Genomic DNA, 20651 nt, shown 5'->3' on the forward strand with positions numbered 1-20651 from the left:
TGTGTTGTCACAGTGGCAGACCACACTGCTGACGGGGACCTTTCTGCCAGCATCTCAGCCACCGCCTCTAAGAAGCTGCTGTCACCGAGGAGGCCTGCTGCCTGTGCGCACCCACGGAGACGCACGGAATTGAACTCGAAGTAGTGTCTTTGCGATATCTTTTCAACAAGTCATGTCCCATTCAGCCTGATAGTTTATCTCTGTCAGGCCAGGGGCCCAAGCGGCTTACGGGAGCTGTCAGGGACAGGTAGACCAACCTGCTTTGTGCTGAGGAGGTAATGCATCTTTCGGGCTTGGTAATCTCTTTTCTTCTCTTCCCTTTCAAGGTCGGCCTTCTTCTCTTCTCTTTCTTTCATCTCTGCAAACTCTTCCAGTGCTTCCCTGCATCACAACGGTCTGCGGTTATTTATGTTACCAAAAGTCTGCTAACATTTTAACTCACTGATGAAAATCAAGTCAGTCTTTGAAGGGCAACTATTATCCATACCCATCAAAATCAGTGGTGTGACTTATCTAACCTGCACTTTTCTACGTGATCTCTGCAATCTTTAAAAAGCATTTAAGTGATTTTTCAATTGATTAAACTTTTAAAATCAAACACCTAGGTATTATAATTAATTCAATATTTGGAGAAATAGTCATATCAAATGCAAAGCACTGTAAGTGAATTACTACATTATCAGTTTCTTTGGTTGATTAGTAATTATACATTCATGCCAAGAAAACATCTCAACTTCCCATTTCCTTTCAATATGGTTTTATATTTATGGATCACTCATTCTTTATTTTGCACTCTAACTAAAGGGCTAATTTAAAAAGTACAGTGGCTTTTAATACACATAGTTTATTGTACATTTGTTTCAGTTAACAGTTTCAAATATCAATACAATTACATTGTTCTGTACTTAAAAGATTGGCGTTTTGTTCAATTATAAAAATAACTAAACATTAAATTAGCTGAATGAGTTCCAGTCTTTTCTAAATATACTAAACCCCATTCAGTAACAAAACCTTTCATCATTTATGTGTGTGTACCTAAGAAATTTAAACAAAAAATAATTTTTTTACCTAAGAAATTTAAACAAAAAACAAATTTTAAAAATATACCATATGAAAGACACATACTATACAGAGTAAATATAGAATAAGATATTATTAAACATGGAACAAATAACTAGATCATTTCTTTTCTAGGACAAATTTAATTATTCATGTTAAAATAATCTTTCGAAATTGCACTTCACTCTTTAAAAAAAAAAAAAAGATGCATAACTTATTGTCTAGTGCTATATGTAAAACCTTAAGTCAGTCACCCAAGCATTCGCCTCAAAGATATCAGGGGAGGGTAGAGGAAAAATTCCAAAAAGAAAAAAGATTCTCATACCTACTTTAAATCTCTAGACATATTTTTGTTGCAGTTTTCTGTGAAAGGCCACACATATAATACTTCATACAAGGTTACTTATGAAACACGTTGACGTTTAAAAATCACCATGCTATGCTATTGTAGCAGAGTAATTTTTTTCAACATAAGATTAAATTGCAAAATAAATGAATTACTTGGAGTGGCATGGCCCCCATTTTGCCACCCTTCTCTTGAAAATTGCTTATTAATATGAAAGAAGGAGTCAGAAAATAGCCTGTTTTGCTTTATGCATAGTATTTTGGGGGCTTCTGCGCCCACAAAGCTGGGCTAGCTGCACATTTAGATTGTGTTGGCAAGCTGGTACAACGACCTTCCTGACCTGCATCTCAAGGCTATTATTAATCGCTAAGTAACCTGGTAAAGCCAAACAAATTTGTTTCCATTGAAAGGATCTCTATCTGTGTCTGAGAATTTGTTCTGTACCAAACAAACCTCATTAACTGTGTCCATTTTTGACAAAGAACCAGGAGGCAGAGGGATTGGTAACCTTTCTTTGTCCTTAAGGTACAAATTTCAAGGCAGTTACATACAAATAAATGAGAGCTTTTACCAGAAAAAATAACAATCATGTGTTACATAAAATAAAACTGAATACATCATTAATTTGAATCTTTACTTTTGGTATTCTATAAAACATAAATATTTTCCTTTATAATTTCTGTTATAAGCCTTTAAAATAAATTGAAATAACCAGTGAGATGCTACTTTAAAAAGAGTCAGGAATGCCTTTATCCAATTTTATATTACTCCAAAGATAAGTACAAAAATTTCTAAGCAATCACAAAAATAATACAGCCACAAAGAACTCTGTGCTCTATAAATGATTTAACGAATGTCAAGAAATCTTATATAAGAAGGAGTAGCCATTTATATGTGTGTGTCCGTGTGTGTGTGTGTAATATAACAAAGACGTACACAGACCTGGGATCCAAAATCAAAACTGTAAGTTATTTGAAATAATGAAAACAACCCATCTTCAGGCTATGAAAATGCAAAACAAAACTAGCTTGTACTTGGGGAACGGGACAAGGAGAGCTAAAGCTGGGTGATAAATAGAAGAATGTCAGCTCCCAGCATATAAAGAAAACACACAGTAAACCCAGAAGAAACAGGAAGCTCCTCCCAAAAAAGGGGGAAAAAAAAAATCTAAGAAACTTGATAGTACACAAAAAACTAATCCAAAGATATGGCTCAGTGTGAAACCAAAACTAAACGCATTGTGAAAGGTGTGATAAAAATTGTATTCCCATTAAAAGTAAAATGATGGAAACCGTTCTAACTAGGATCCCCTACAAAATGATAAAAATGACTTATTTTTAAATCCTAGAATTTTTTAAATATAGTACTTTAGAAATACTTACAAAATTTTTTCCAAATACTTTCATGTTAATTTAAAAAAAAAAAAACTAAAAAAAAAAAATGGTCCTATGGCATATATAGGCTACCAAACCCATTGACATCGATTCGGTTCCGACTCATAGCGACCTTATAGGAATAGAATTGCCCCATAGGTTTTCCAAGGCTGTCATCTTTACAAGAGCAGATGGCCAGGTCTTTTCTCCCACGAAGCGCCTGGTGGGTTTGAACTGCTGACCTGGTGGCTTAACCACTGTGCCACCGAGGCCCCATATATGGGATAAACAACAACAACAAAAACCATTGCCATGGAGTCGATTCAGACTAATTACCCTATTTTATAAATGTGGAAACAAATGAAGAGATTCAATGACCTATCCCAAACAACAAATCAAGCCATAGCAGAAATGGAACTAGAGTTCCTAGATTCCCAGGTTCTCCAATCCCAAACCAGGTAGCAGGCATCCTGATTAAGAAATATTATGCAGAAAATATTTTTTTATTGAAATGGATCACAGAAATCTCCTCCTTCTTGTGATCCTGTTGTTCTATAAATAGTTAAAGAACTTTGTATAAGTCCCAAGACTTTTTTGCACCAGTTTTTATGTCTATATTTTATGATACTAGTTTAAAAATTAAGGTAGATCTTAGTGAAACTTTTGCAAAGCTTTACATATTTGAACATATTTTGCCAGTGATATTTACAATGGATACAAACTTTTACATATTCTAATAATGACAGCTATAATAAAAATAACAGTTGCCACTGGGAGGCAACAGAGTGGAGCAGTGCACAGCACAGACTCTGAAATAACGGCTGGGTTTTAAATTCTCTACTGTGCTATTTCCTAGCTGTAAAGCCTCTGCCTCAATATCTTCATCTGTAAAATGCAAACATATTAGAATTGCCATCTTCCTCATCAAGCTGTCCTGAGGATCAAATAAGTTAATTTTATGGAAAGTACTGAGTAGCGGCTGGTGTGTAAATGTTAGCTATTTATTGAAGGTTTACTACTGGAAACCCTGGGTGGTGTAGTGGTTAAGTGCTACGGCCGCTAACCAAAAGGGAGGCAGTTTGAATCCACCGGGCACTCCTTGAAAACTCTATGGGGCAGTTCTACTCTGTCCTATAGGGTCCCTATGAGTTGGAATCAGCTCCAAGGCAACGGGTTTCGTTGTTTTTCTTTTTTTTTACTATGAGCCAGGTACTAGGCTACTTGCTTTATCTACTCAATTAGATAAAATATTTAATGCTTTCTCAAATTTCCTCTATGGCCTCCTCCTTTCTGTCTCTTGACCAGATCACACTTGGATGATATTTTTCACTGTGGAGAAGGAAATCTGGCTTCCTGGGAGGCCTGGGGTAAACCTTGATCAATGGGGAACAGGAGACAGAAGGGAACCATGCAGATAGGTTTGCCCTTTTTCTGCCCTCTGTTCCCCTTGCACACCTGAAGAACACCTGCATGGGGGACGGTCACAGACATACCTGCTGCATCATGCTGAATCACTTTGGGACTCTGTGTGAAGCAGCAACCAGGCCTGCAGGAGCCCATCATGTCATTTTCTTCCCTACAGGACAAGGTACTCAATCCTCTAGCTGCCAAGGGTGTTGCTGCACACTGCTCACAGCTGTATCCCTCTGAGGAAAATGGGCTGCCCTGCCCATCACCCCTGCCCACATCCAGTGACTGCGCATTAAGGGACAACAGAGGCCCAGACCCTTGTTTCAACTCTAAGGAGACGTGTGAGCTTCAGTCTCCTCAGATCGGCCACTGACACAGTTCAACTTCTCCCTCTGCCCCCCCTCCACTCCCTTAGAGGTGTTATTCCAAGAGTGCTCCCCACAAAACCTGCACCGATTCACCATCTCAGAGTCTGCTGGCTTGTATGACACTTCACATTCTGCTTTTCCTCACCCACACTGCCCTGTGCTTGGTCCACTCAAAGTATCAGCACGTTAATGTTTGTCTTCTGTTCTGCTTCCCAGAGATCCCGGGCTAAGACATAAACGTTACCTCATTTAGTACTCTACGGTCCTGTGGAGCAAATATTATCACCCCCTTTTACAAATTAGGAGCTGAGATTCACAGGGGTTAAACCTCCGCCCAACCTCCCACAGCTGGGAAGCGCAGAGCAAGGATTTGAAGCCGGGATTTGAATCCAGGCAAGACTTTGTATAATTTTTTATTTCTTTGTTGAAATTATAATTTCTATAAAAGTATTATGATGCGCATAGTCTATCATCTTTGAGGTACTTCATAGTGCCTTAAAAGCACAAATGCCTGAACTTTCAGAGGGGACCGTTAACAAGACTACATTCTAAAATGAAAACAAAACACCACCACCGACACCATCTTTAAGAACAAATATTCTAAGGAAATAGATTTAAACAGCTTTCTAGTGAAGGCCTTCACTACTTCCTGAGGCCAGGTAGTCAGTGACATGCTTCTGTTGTAAGAAACCTTCAAAATAACAATAGCTGAACAGCAATTTTGTCTGCTGTGGTATATTATGACATAAGAGTATTTAAGTGAAGTTTACTATATGTATTTACGTTTCATCTCTAACAATTTTCTGCTCTCAATATGTCCATATTAATCTAACCAAATAAGTAGACAATAAAAGAGGAAGAAGAAAAAAGACATGGCTAAGTTAAAAATTCATGTAAAAACGTCAACTTCAAACAAAACCAATTATATGCTTAGACAGGGTATGTGACATCCAAAACGATTCTGAGAGAGAAAACCTTGGAGCGGATTATCTGGAAGCCATTAAGATACCCGAAACATTTGCATTAGTAACCAAAAGGTTCACTGTCAGTCAGTCAAACTCTTGAAACCACTTATTTTATCTACCTTAGTTTGCTACCTGCTTACCTACTACCTGGAACTGTTTGACAGGTGTTGCAAATTGCATTAGGGCAGCAGGTTGCAAAGGAGACCACAGGTTACAGTGAGGCACCCTGTGGCGCACATTCACGGCCCAGCTCACGGGCGGACCCTGAGTTTCACACCCTTCTCTGTGGCTTTAACATTTCGGAAACATTTAGAAGGGTCCTCTCATAAGACATTGTTAGTTACTCTTGACAATGCTTTGTTTGTTACAGTACAGATCAGTTTCTCTTGAAAATGTTTAAGCTATTTTAATAGTTACCATCATGCAGATAATTAACATTCATTCACTTATTCTGTCAGGCAGTCATGGGTGTGTTTAAAAAAAAAAAATTCAAAGAGGTAAAATGAAAAACAAAAGAGAACAAAAAACTAGTCCCTGCCTTCAAACAACTTGCAAACAAAAGCGGTAATAACTAACTGGAAAACAACCATAAGTCTATGAACTAAATATATATGCAGTGATGTGGTTCAGAGATCTTAAATCTGTTTAGAGGAATCAGAAAAGGCTTCATGTAGGTGGAGGCACTGGAGCTGGGAACCAAACAACAAGCAGGCTTTTACCAGGTAAGGCAGGGGGAGGGGTAGGGGGCAGGGGTAGAGGGCAGGGGTACTGAATTGAGGCCGAATCATTCACTAGAAATTCATGCTGTCTTTTGTAGACTTTGGCCATCAACAGCCAAGGGGAGAAATTCATGTGGTGTAGAAGCAAGGGGTCCTGGCCACAGGTGAATGGGCTCTCTAAGGGTAATGGTAGCAAATTTATAAACCATACAGACTAGGCATTTTAGGAATGAAAAAAGTAAAAAAGAAGATAATGGTCGATGTTATAAAATTACAATACCATTACTTCACTCTGATCATAGAAAGGGATAGGCCAATTGCTCTATTATTTCATTTACCTACTTTGCATGATTTTAAAAAGCAATAAGGCTCCATTCAGAGATCATTCATGAAAATCGTTTTTTTTTTTTTTTCCTTCTTCTGGCTCTTTTGAATTGATTTAGCTCAAAAAGACTTTATGTATTCTTTCGAAAAATACGCACATATTTCACTGTAAAATTATTTTCTTTTACTATTCTGGATAATTTACGTAAAAAGGAGTAGAATTTTGTATAACATATATGAAGTCAAATGATTAAGAGTGACATTGAGCTCAGTACAATAACAATAACATGGATTTACATAGGGCATTACTTTTCAGGGGCTTCAAGTGCCTACAAGCCCCCAGTGAGGTTGGTAATGGGGCAGATGTTACTAACAAGGTCTCTGTTCTTCTTTGTGGAATGAAATGACTTTACAGATGGTGACTCTCAGACACAGCATGGAGGCTGTCCTGCATAAGGTAGATCAAGGCACATCATATTCTCTCTCGTTTGCATGTCTTTGTAGGGGTTCGGGTAGTACTTCAGTCTCCTGAATTTATGTTTTGGGTAGAGGTCAGAGATAAGGTAGCTAAGGGTCCTATATCAGATGAAAAGATGCATGATCTTATTCACTTTGTGTTTACTCAAAAATCACACATTGTCTCTCACTTAAAGTGTGTTAATCTCATTTTAAGCAAAGATAATTGCTGCAGCTTTTGTACACAATCCACTCAATATAGTCCAGGGGTATCTGGAAACTGCTCTTGATGTCATTACAAAGCAATAATAACCTACCACAGGAAGATGCCAACATATTTAAAACAGTACACCATATGTAGCTTCAGAACACACCTAATGAGTTTGGGGAAACTGAGTGATGGACTGCTGAACGGAAGATCGGAAGTTGGAAGCCAACAACCGCTCCACAGGAGAAAGATGTGGCAGTCTGCTTCCTAGAGATTTACAGTCTTGGAAACCCTACGGGGTCACTATGAGTCAGAATCAACTTGACAGCAGTGGCTTGATGGATAAATGATTAAATAGTTGCTTTATAACCGATCTTAAAAATCACTTCTATATAAGTGCCCAAGAAAATTCCACTCTATTTATACTAATGTAATTCAAGTATTTAAGTTCGCTTAATTCTCTTTCTTTCTCTCTCTCTCTCTCTTTCCTTTCTTTCCTCCCTCCCTCCCTCCCTCCCTCCCTCCCTCCCTCCCTCCCTCCCTCCCTCCCTCCCTTCCTTTCTTTCTTTTTTTTTTAACAGCTAATTGAGATATAAGGTCCCTGGGTGTCAAGAACAATTTGCACTAGGCCACTAACCTAAACGTTGGTAATTTGAACCTACCCAGCAGTGCCTTGGAGAAAGGCTAGGCAATCTGCTCCTCTAAAGGCTGGAACTAAAACCACACCCATTGCCATTTAGTCGACTCTGACTCATAGGGATCCCGTAGGACAGAGTAGAAGTGTGCCATAGGGTTTCCAAGGAGCAGCTGGTGGATTCCAATAGACAACCTTTTGGTTAGCAGCAAAAGACTTAACCACTGCACGAACTACAGCCATGAAAACCTTATGGAAGCAGTTCTACCCCACAACACATGAAGTCACCATGCTTCAGAATATACTCGACCTCAGTGGGTTTGGTTTTTCAGGTTTTATAGAGATACAGCTCACATAGCATATAATTCACCCACTTAAAGTATAAAACTCAATGGCTTTTAGTATACACACAGATCTGGGCACCCATCACCAGGCAGTTTTAGAACATTTTCATCATCTCAGAAGGAAATCCTGTACCCTTCATCTATCTCCCGTCTTACCCTCTAGTCTCCTTCAGGCATAGGCCATCACTAATCTACTTTCTGTCAAACTTAATTTTTATACTAAGAATACCTCTACACTGTAATCCTGTGGTTTATATTTTACATGTTCTAGGACCTCTAAGTCACCTTTTATTACAGAACCCTTAAAGAGAAGGAAATGAAACACATCTCCATGATCAGATCTGTGATGTTGGAAAGATTATTATGGCAACGGTAAGGAGAACAGATGGAATGAGGACAGAGAACAGAGACCCAGACAAAAAATCGTTAGGTCTTGGTGACCAACAGGGTGGAGGAAGGAAACATTAAAATGAATCCCATGCTTCTGGCTTGAGTGCCTGAATGTAGAATGGTTCACTTCTCCATAAGAAGAGAAATAATGATTTTCTATATCAACATGCTCAGCTTGAGGTGTCTATGGGATGTCCAAGTGGCAATACTAGCCACTAGGCATTTGAATAGATGGTCATGATAATCAGGAGAGAGTTCTAGGCTGGAGAATACTCGGATTTATGAATCAGCAGAATACAAATGGCAGCAGAAGTCACAGAAGTAGAAGACATTGCCCACAGCATGTAGAACGAAAAGGCAAGTGCATCAAAGAGAGAACACTAATATTTAAGGTCAAGCAAAATAAAGGTGAGTATGCAAAGGAAGTAAGTGAAGTAAAAAACATTAGAAAAGTGGAAAGGAAACCAGGAGAGTAGTGTTGGAGAAACCAAGTCATAAGGCAGATCAGAGAAGTGGTTAGCGGTGTCAAATAATATGATGGCCAGATAGTCCACTGGATAGTATTATAAGTAATTTTTCAGCCATTTTTAAATACAATTTCAGTATAATTTAAACCCACCTTCAAGTGTGAATTAAAAAGCTTGTATTTTATTAATGTGTCAAGTACCTGCATATGACTTCCACTATATGAATGCAGTCTCAATCAGCAAGATAAAAATTAGCATTCATGGCCCTTATCACAGAATTAAAAAAAGGAAATATCTTTCATCTATCCCCTATCAAAAATCAAAATATTGGCTAAGAGAGGTAAAAGATAAGGACTTCAATCCATCCATTCCTCGAGGCTGGTCAACCTCAAGGCTAAGTCCATGAACCAACAAATTTTAGTCCCTTGTTTTCAAATGAGTAACATTTTAGTGCTATGCTCTGGGATTTTGGTTGTTCATTTTTTTTTCAAAAGACCACTCCAAAAAAAATGGAACTTGAAATTCAGACTTTTACTGTTTTTTTTTTTTTTTAAAAGCTACTGAAGACATTGTCCATCACATTGCTCAGTGCCTCCTACGAAGATTCACATCTGAAGTCCCTTGTAGAATCAGTACCAGGAACAGCTGTTTCTTGGCAGAGGCAGTAATATTTTCCCCATTTTGAAGATGGGAAACACTTAACCAATCATGTTCCCTGATCAATAACATTTGAGTCACCTTACCTGTATTTCCCTTTACCATGGTCCTTACTTTTTAATCTTTTCTTGTGCACCTTTTTGTAAATTGCCTCAAATTCATTACAGAAAGAAAGTTGAACAAATATATGTATATGTATGTAAAGAAATTATATCCAACTTAATAAGCTTTTTCCTTTTACTAATTCCTTCTTAAGAATGACACTTTTTCAATTTGTCTCAACCCACTTGGAACAAAGGCGAATGAAGAACACCAAAGACACAAGGTAATTATGAGCCCAAGAGGCAGAAAGGGTCACATAAACCAGAGACTACATCAGCCTGAGACCAGAAGAATTAGATAGTGCCCAGTTACAACCAACGACTGCCCTGACAGGGAACACAACAGAGAATCCCTAATGGAGGAGAGCAGTGGGATGCAGACCTCAAATTCTCATAAAAAGACCAGATTTAAGGATCTGACTGAGACTGGAAGGATCCCAGAGGTCGTGGTCCCCAGAACTTCTGTTAGCCCAAGGCTAGAACCATTCCCAAAGCCAATTCTTCAGACGTGGGGACTGGACTGGACTATAAGACAGAAAATGATACTGGTGAAGAGCAAGCTTCTTGGCTCAAGTAGATACATGACACTATGTGGGCAACTTCTGTCTGGAGGGGAGATGAGAAGGCAGAGTGGGGCAGAAACTGGCTTAATGGACACAGAGAATATAGGGTGGAGAGAAGGAGTATGCCTTCTCATTGGGGGAGAGCAAGTAGGAGCACACAGCAAGGTGTATAAAAATTTTTGTATGACAGACTGACCTGATTTGTAAACTTTCACTTAAAGCACAATAAAAATTAAAAAAATTAAAATGATGCCTTTTCCCCCTCTTTTTTCATATATTGTGCTCTTAAACTTTTTTAATATAGCAAATTACTAAAGGTAGTGTATTCTTATACAAAAATAAATATAGTCTGTTAAAAGGCTGTGATCAAATAGCTGATATTCAATAGTTTAACAGGATTATATGGATTATGTCATTAGTTACTAATTATGAATAAATAGTGGAATGTTTTTAAAGCAAAGAACATGTGCTATATTTTAAGTTAGACAATCTGGCATACATTATTATCTACATTCTACCAAACTAATTGCTATAATTATTGTATCCTCATATGTAAAATGAATCTTCAGTGAAAAATAATTCAGTTACATATATAGTTAACATTACAGAATAATTTGTTTCTTGAAAACTAGAAAGTTATTTCCTCTGTATCTTATAAAGAGCCTGTCCTCTAGATACCATGAGATAAAGCCAAACTGCTATCATTTAGTTGGCTAAGATCAGAATATTATATTCCTAAGATGAAGTTTATTGAAACATTATCTTTAGGTGATCATATTTATTCTCCTTATTTACACACTATCTATGATGTTCTACATGTCCTTGAAATAAGGAACAGGGACACCTTAGCATGAAAAAGTGGCCTAGCTCTGCTGGAGTTCATAAATTTTGTTCAGCTTTGGATGAGTTCAAAGAATTGCCATGTAAGAAAAGCCTTACAGAGGGAATTTATCTGATTATGGCAGTAATAATTACCCAGCTGTTTATTGCAGATAGAGAAATAATTCATGTAGGCAATAGGCCGTGGTGGCAATGACACTCCGCATTTAGTAAATATGCAAACTGTTCACTTCTAATTAACCAAGCTAGAGGATGCCCTTATTAAATGTATAAACTAAAAGTGCCTTCCTGACAAGTGATGGATTGTTACATTGCACAAACTCTTGCCACAGAATTATTGGAGTGAACTTGGGGCTTAACTTCATTAAGAGATCTTGTGGGATAGTTAAATGAGGATGGACAGTGTAACAAGGCCTACCTGACAGCCAATGATACGTTAGAGCTCAACAGAACTGCACCTTCTTCTGTCCCACTTAACGGTTCCGATTCACAATAGATAAACTGTGAAACTCTGAGGTTAATTTGAGTTTGAATAATAAAAATAAAGGAAATAACAGCCAATTTAGGGAGGCTACCTGACAGTTTACGTACCTAGTGAATCTATAAAACAGCCCATATTTTATGATTCAAATATCTTTCACACACCAAAAACTGAAAAATTACCACTCTTTTCCTCAACTTTAAAATAATTTGTTTAATAAAAATAAACAGTCTTGTTGACTAGCTTTAAAATGTCTTCCAAAAAGTAAATGGGTGAGTTTTATTAAAGAAGAACACTGCAACACAGAAATAACTCTTAATATTAACTTTGAATGAATCTTAATTTTATAATAAATCAATTATGAAATATTTCATTGTGCATATTCTATGCTTAGCTTTACTCTAAGACAACTATTTCTTCTTTGTCAAACATTTATACTGGCATTTTTAGCCCCCTAAGGATCTTATAAAAATATTCCTATGAGGGAACTCCTAGATACAAGAAGCAGAACTAAAATATTCTTCTTTGAATGATAGAGCGGATGAGGCTAACGCACAGGGTCGTTGTCACAGTTAATGGAGACAATGTGCATAAGGGAAGGGCTTCGTACAGTGCTTGCTATACACTAATGCTCAACGTAAGTTAGCAATTTTAATGTGTTTGAGTGACAACTGTTCTCTTTCACTGAAATATTAATTCCTATGTTTTGTTATTAGAATATATTTTATTGCATAATATTATTTCTTCTATTGCTTGTTGTTGCTGTCAGTTGCTCTTCAGTCAACTCCAACTTATGGTGACCCTACGTGTGCGGAGTAGAACTGCTCCATAGGATCTGCAAGGCTGTGACCTTTTGGAAGCAGATCACCAGGCTTGTCTTCCAAGGTGCCTCTGGGTGGATTCGAACCACCAACACTTAACTTCTTGCACCTCCCAGAGACTCCAGCTTCTACTACTCCCTCTACAATAATTTCATGATCTAAAGCATTCGGGTGCTAACCTAAAGGTTGGTTGTTTAAAATCATCCAGTGGCTCCATGGAAGACAGGGCTAGTGATCTGCTTCTATAAAGATTACAGACAAGGAAATCCTATGGAGTAGTTCTACTCTGTAGTATGTTGGGTCACCACGAGTTGTGGGCAGACTTAACGGCAGCTAACAACAACAACAACAACAACATGTTCTTCTACCTCTTATTTACAAAACCCAAGGTAGTATTAGATGGTCTGCCAATACAAGTACTTTGTAAATGATCTGGTGTTAAAAGTCAAATTTTTAAGGTAACTTTAAGAAAATCCTTTCCAACATAGATATCACACAAAATTACATTAAGATCTATATTAACGTAAGTATTAACATCTGAAAAAGTCTATGAGATAATCCTGCAGATGGAAGAACAAGGGTGTAGAGTTATAAGTAACTTCCCTAAGGACACAAGAGCGTTAACTGGTGTAGCTGAGATTCACGCTGAGGTCTGCTGAGACTTCACCCTTGCTCTTTCATCTATAGTACACAGCCTCTGAGACTATAAAATTATTCGTTGACATTTTAGATACCAGAATATTATTGTAAAAGTTTGCTTAATCATATATTTATTGTAAAGCACAAAAGGAACAATGTATAGAAGCAGCAGTATTTACTATAAGGGAGCCAGGCTTTGCCACTATTGAAAGTCACATGTGACTTCTCCAAATTTATAATAGATAAGTTAATCAACAAGTATTTACGTCCTATGAAAATACATGCTTCCCATGTTAAGAAAAAAAATTATCCATTCAAATCACCTCCATGAACAACCCTTGCCTCCTCTGCCATGAGGCCAGGAGAACCACGTGGTGCCCAGCTACCATTAGTGAACATTTTGATCAAAGATTCCATAGAAGAAGGCTAATCAAAAGAGGGAAAATGTGAAACAGAATTTCAAATTCTCATGGACTCCAGACTTCCTGCTGCCATGAAAGTTGGATGACCCCCTGAAATTACTGTGCTGAGATAACCTTTAAACTTTAAACCAAAATATCCCCTAAAGCCTCTTTAAAACCAAACAATAGTTTAGCTTGATTAGTAAAAAATGTCTGCCTTGAGCATTATCTCTTTTAAGAACCACCTATATGGGATAAGATTGACAACAATCACTTGAAAGATTAAATAGGAACCTTAGGGGGCAGTGAATTTGTTAATTGGGGAAGAAAAACTCAGAAAAGGAGGGTGAGAATGGTAGCATAACTCAAAGTAAGTAATCAGTGTCACTAAATGGCACGTGTAAAAACCGTTGATGCATGTTTTGCTATGCATATTCTCAATAACAAAAAAATTTTTTAAAATTTTAAATGTGTACATTCATACATTTACTCATATACAAACTTTTTTTCAATGAATATCATTTGTCAAGAACTATAACAGGAAAAAGGGAAAATATTACTATTATGAAGATAAGACTTCCACATTTAAACGAGAAAACACGATAATCAAGGGCCAAAATAAAAATTTTTTAAGAAGGAACCATATATTGTAATAATCAAATAATATCAAAGACTTTATAAATGCAGAACAACCTAGGATCCACGCCATGAAGAAACAGTAAGATTGAAATAACTACAGAAATGACACTATTTATGGAAAGCGTAATAATAGTAATAGCTAATATTTATTGAGTACTTATTAAAATAATAATAGTGCTTGGATTTCCAGGAAAGATGGTGGGTGTGTGTTCTTTTGCTTATGCCTTCTTTCTCAAATCAGCAAAATGAACAAAAAGAAACAAATATAAAAATAAAAATAAAAAACAGTTGCCATTGAGTTAATTCCGACTCATAGCGACCCTATAGAAACAAAAATAGAGGGGGAAAATCGATCTTCATTAAAACAAAGGAAGAGTCACAACCTTCATCATAAACTCAGGAAAATAAACAGGACTTGAACGAATGAATAGCTGCCAGATTCATTTCGACTTTAACCACAGGTACGTGAGTGTCTTCCTTAGTCACAAAGGCAGTGCAGTATGTGAGCGATAACTGAGCAAGCTTGAAGACCTCACTATGAATCCCAACCAAAACGGATAAAGACTGAGAATAAGGGGATGCCGGGCTGAAATTGCAGCCAAGCAATTTCCCTTTTTGTTGATCAGACTCCTAACTGAGTTGAGAACTGGTGGCAACACTGGGATGGAAGAGAATGGGCAAAAGCTGGCTGAGAGCTCTGAACAAGTTAGAGATAAAAGTCCATGAGCAGTGACCCTGCCTCTGAAGACCATTATCCATGGCGACAGAGAACAACTGGGGCTTGGGACGAGGGCGGTGGGAGCACAGCTGTCCATTTCTGCAGTTTACTCTCCACCCCCATCAGAGACCGAATGACTCGACAAGAAAACAAGCTACCCATCCGTCTAGCTTAAAAAAATAAGCACTGAAAAAAAGCGCAAGAGAATTTTGAAACTCAATTAGAGATTTTTGGTAAGGTATAAAATGCTATAAACTTATTCCAAAATATATGGCTTTCTTAAATATAACAATAGTTACTCAGAATATTAAATGAAAGAGACTATACCATTAAAAAGGAGTCCTGGTGGCACGGTGATTAAGCACTCGGCTGCTAACCGAGAGCTCGGCGTTTGCGGAGAAGGAAGTGGCACTCTGCTTTCGCAAAGAATACAGCCTTGGAGACCCTGTGGGGCAGCTCTGCTCTGTCTTACAGGGTAAGCTGGGGGTCAGCATCAACTGGACAGCAATGGGTTTGGTTTCGGTTAGGATTTGGTTTGGGTTTTTTATACCATTAAAAAATGTAACGGAAAAATACAAAATTTACCTGGAAAAAAAATTAACAAGATGTGTTAAGAAATCCATAAAAATTTACTGATGAACATTTTTAAAATACCCAAATAAAAGAAGAGACATACTCCATTCCTTGACAGGAAGACTCAAATTAGGAAAACGTTACTTTTCTCTGCACTACTGTACATATGGGTTCCCTGGGGAGGGCAAATGGTTAATACTCTCGGTTGCTAACTGTAAGGCTGCAAGTCTGAGTCCACCCAGAGGCACCTCGGAGGAAAGGCCTGACCCTCTACTTCTGAAAAATCAACCGGTGAAAACCCTGTGGAGATCAGTCCTGCTCTGACACACGTGGGGCCACTGGGAGTCAGAGTCAACTTGGCAGCAATCGGTTTAACACCGCACATTTAATTTACACCCTTTCAAAACCCTAATGCTAAAGTCTGTGTATTTCACAGCAGGTCAAAATAATTCAGAACTTATCTGGAATAAAAACAAGCAAAAGTAACTACAGCATTTTCCGAAAAATAAAATTTATAGCTCCTTTTTTTTTTTAAGCAGTGCAATGCTACACAAGATTACATGTGGAGAAATGAGTCAGGGGCACAGGGAGCCAAAAGAAGAGCTGAGCACAAATGGGGACTTGAATGTGATAAGATGGTATTTAACAGCAAGAGAGAAATGGATTCTCAAATAAATGCTACTGGAAGAACTTCTTAGCCATTTAAAAATTTTAAAGCCAAATTTCAAATTTATCCCTTGTAAAAAAAAAAAAAAATTTTATCAAATTCCAGATTCAATATTAAATGTTACAAAAATAAAAATGAAAATGTCAAAAGAGAACATGGATGACTATTTTTAAAGTCATATGCAGAAGAAATCGTAAAAGAAATTATTGATAAATACGACTACATTAAGATTTAAAAGTCAGCATAAGTAAGTTTGAATGACAACAAACAAATCTCTGTAAATAAAGTTGGAAGACAACAAACAAGGAAGATAATTGCACCGCAGACGACAAAGTCTTTGTTTCCCTAACAAAGGGTTTTTTTTTACAAACCCATAGGAAATAAAGTAACTAGGCAAATGCAACATATGTAAACAAGCAAGCCATTAAAGAAAGAATACAAACAGGCGACAAAAGGTATTCAACTTCCTAATAATAATAATTAAAAAAAAAAATCAGACAATTAGATAATCCCTCTATTAGATTGACAGTGATTAAAAAAAAGGAAATCAGAATCCAGTATTGGCAAAAGTTTCAGGAAACAGAAATTCTTATACATTTTTAGGCGTATAAATTGATTTTTTTGGCAGAGCATTAGGTAATATGTATCGAATGGAAAATATGGCTCCCTCTCCCTTTCTCTGCCATCTTGGTCAGTGTGGCTGACTTCCATCCTCACCATGTGTTCTCAGGAGACTTTCAGGATCAAGAGATGCCTGGCCAAGAAACAAAAAGAGAATCGCTCCGCTTTCTGATGGATTTGAATGAAAACTAGTAATAAAATCAGGTACAGCGCCAAGCGGAGACACCAGACGAGAGCCAAGCTGGGTCTCTAAGGAGTCGCACGTGTGATGGCACACAGATTTGTGCTCTATTGAGTTCACCAGCATCTTACCGGGTCAAAGTGAAAATACCGCCACTGTCTTAGCATGCCGTATTGGGAAAATTCTGGTGTCTTCCTTTGTTTTTATGCTTCCGCATTAATAGGTTGGTTCAGTAATAAATATGTGAGAATTTTGTTTGGAAAAAAATTAAAAATATCTCGAGTTTTACTCAAAAATTCCAGTTCAGAATGATGCATAGAAAAGGTAACAATACAGATGCAAAAATCTATATGCAGAATAATATTATATCACATATCTAAGAATATAAATATATAAGAATATAGACAGGGCTATTTAAGAAGTATGGTACAAATAATATAGGATACTACAGCCCTGGAACACACCACCAAAAATGTGTGTCTACTGACAGAAAATGTTGCTTGTTGGGGTGGGGGACTGCTTCCCCCATTCCTGTTTCTTTCCATGTGGAGGGATGTCCAACTGCCGGAAAAGAGTTTTAATCTGACTGGAGGAGAATCCAGCCCCACACCCCTTCCCAGACAAACTGCTCTGGGTCCTCTGTGCTCTGAGCCTCGCAGGGCCAGCGTCTGATGCTGCCGTGGAGGAGATGTCTGCCCAGTCCAGTGCTATGGTCATTGGCTGGGAGAATTTAACTCTTGTTGTTCAGTATTTGAAAACCTGTTGCTTATACACGTAAACTGCATCCTATATTACCAACGATGTTGTTGTTAGTTTCCATCCAGTCAGTTCCGACTCACAGGGACCCCATGTGACAGGGGACTATGGCGGATTTTCTTGGCTGTAATCTTCACGGAAGCAGATTGCCAGGTCTTTTCCCTGGGGAGCCACTGGATGCATCTGAACTACCAACCATTCAGTTAGCAGCCGAACCCTTGACTAGTCACACCACCAGGGCTCCTTCATAAATGTATTATTTTCATCTCTCATCTGCCCTACCATTTTGACTTATTTCCTGCTTGGCCCAGGACTTAGGCTGAGAAAAGTAAGATTTCCTGGGCCTCTGCAAACCCACAACATTATTTATTCAATGATGATTTTCTTGCATTCTCACTATGTTCCAACACTGTGGTAGGTGCCGGGGATACAGTGATTTATGAGGCAGGATAGGCATTATACAAATACCTACCAAAAATATTTACAATACAGAAAATCCTGGGAAGGAAGATTACAAAGAATTATAGAAATACATGATAGAAGGATCTAATCTATTTGTGGGAAACGGGAAGGGGTTAGAGAAGACTTCTCTGCGGAGGTGACACTTAAGAGGAAATTTGAAGAAGAACAGACTTTATAGGGCCCCCTGACCTTGGGAAAGGGACTTTATGTGGCTAAAGAGCACCCATCAAATGTATTCGTGTTATCATTGCTGGTTGCTGAGGAGGTATGTGCAATTTAATAGAGATGTTTAAAAAATTCTCCGTGGAGGAAAGGAATGGAGATTCCAATCCCTTCTCTTTCGAGGTTCTCTGTAGGTGTTCTAAAAAAATTAATTCGAATAGTCCCAACTGATTTTTACTGGCAGGGAAGGATACCAAAGGCTGCAAAGGGCAACTCAACACAAGTCTGAAGAGTTATATGGACTAGTGTTCTGGGCTCAACACAAAAGATCCGTGGGAGAGAGATCATTTGGACATAGCCCATCCTGCGTGTGGAAGCCTCTCTGCACCTAGATACTCTGCCCTTTGGGCCTAGCCACCCCGGCATGGTGTTGTGTTTAGGAAAAAATGGATGGAACGTGAGACTGTGCCGTAAAAAAACGGTATATTCACAGGGCATAGTGGGATGCCACTATAGCCCTGAAATAATCTAGAACAACAGCAGCACCTGCAAAGCAGGAAAAAAATCACAAAACCTTGTAAATGGAGTGATCAATGGTCGCTAGTGGGGCAGTAAGTGACCAAAGCAATGAGGTTAGTGGACAGATTGGATTTACTAGCTGTTTGTTTCTGCCTGATTTCTGAGTGTAGGGGTGAATAAGTAAGCTCCAGAATTACTGGACAACGAAATGGAGGAAAAATTAATTGGAAGATATGTCTTCTCCGGAGAGAACTGGTCACTCAGATATACATACACACTCTCTCAGAAACATGGATGAAAGCATATTTTCCAACAGTGCTCGTCTCTGGTTAGATTTTGAAAGAAGTCTGTGTTCTTCTTTTACTTGTAAAAGACATTATTTACTTGTAAAATGTTAGCTGTTTGTTTTGTTATTCATTTCCTATATGGTTGAAGTTTTCATAAGATCACGTATGTAATCACTTTTATCAAAAAGTTACAAAATATAATGCAGAGGTGATATAAAATTTTTCTAAATATTTTTGTAGACTTTTACTAATTTTTCTGCAACATTGCTAATCTTGGAACCCTGGTGGCATAGTGGTTAAGAGCTTGTCTGCTAACCAAAAGGTCGGCAGTTCAAATCCACCAGCTGCTCCCTGGGAACCCTATAGGGCAGTTCTACTCTGTCCTACAGGGTGGCTAGGAGTTAGAATCGACTGGACGGCAACGGGTTTATTGCTCATCTTAAATTATTTCTACCTCAACAAAAAAGCTGTTTCTTTTTCCAAAAATATTCCCAATTGGTTTGAATAATATTACAAAGAAGATTCTAGGACTGGGAATTACTGGTACACCCATGCTAAAGTCTGTGTAATAGATAAAAATATATATATATATATTTTTAAATACCTCTCATTTGTTTTCCTTTTGTTTACTAAGGGATATTCTCCATGCATTTCATCTAATTCTAACCACTGGGAGAACAGGTCCTGCCTTGGAATTAGAAAAAGATAAGATGGGAGGAGGGGACAGTAAGACGAATGAAGGGTGGCAAGTCTGTCTGTCTCTTCCAATCCCAGGGGACGGTAGAAGGGAGAAGGGGGTGGAGAATAACAGAGGTCAGGATGCAGTGATGTGCCCTAACTTCTAAACTCCAGGCCAAAGTCTTGGAAACAGAGGGGAATGGTTAGTAGATCGAGAGGGATGGCAGAGACAAGGGAGTGTTTTCCTACCTCCTGCTTGGGGTTCTGGGAGGAAGTCACTTACGCAAGGCAGCCCTAAGCCAATAAGGGACGGCTCAAGCATAGTAAAGAAGGTTGAACAATGTGGTCAGGCACACAGAGCTTATCAGAATCCTCAAGTCTTCCTGGGTTCCTTATCATGTAGAAGGACTAAGGAGGTCATGCATATCCTTTAGGGGCCAAGCAAACATCTGAATTAAGAACCAGGGATCAGGCCATGAGAACCACGATGGCAAAACAGCAACAACCTTGAATCAGACTGCAGGGAAGACAGCCTTGTCTAGGGGGCACTGGAGCGCATAGAAAATCTTAACAGAGTTAGTCAGAGGCAGAAAGAGAAGATGCAGGGCCTGGTCAGCTAAGGAAAACTACCAGACCTAAACCAAGCTCAGCCCAGTTACATAAAATGCAGGCTTTAGCAGCAGATGCCAGCAGAACTCCCAGTGACAGGACTGATGAACCACACAGCTGCAAACACCAGCCACTATTACCTGAATATAACACCTTAAACTTCATAGCCACTGCTTGTAAAAAGATTTCATTCAATAATACCCTATGGAACAG

At 38.3% G+C, this 20651-nt stretch overlaps 1 protein-coding gene across 1 annotated transcript in view; it reads right to left on the minus strand.

The window, feature by feature from the left end:
* Positions 1 to 20651, minus strand: part of SPATA17 (spermatogenesis associated 17) — a 250689-nt gene that overhangs the window by 150797 nt on the left and 79241 nt on the right. Inside the window, exon 5 of the mRNA XM_064276902.1 lies at positions 258 to 381. Within this exon, the coding sequence (XP_064132972.1) occupies positions 258 to 381 (124 nt within the window). The remainder of the gene's footprint in view (positions 1 to 257; positions 382 to 20651) is intronic.

Source organism: Loxodonta africana, chromosome 25, assembly GCF_030014295.1.
Source record: "Loxodonta africana isolate mLoxAfr1 chromosome 25, mLoxAfr1.hap2, whole genome shotgun sequence".
In the NCBI taxonomy this organism is placed as follows: domain Eukaryota; kingdom Metazoa; phylum Chordata; class Mammalia; order Proboscidea; family Elephantidae; genus Loxodonta; species Loxodonta africana.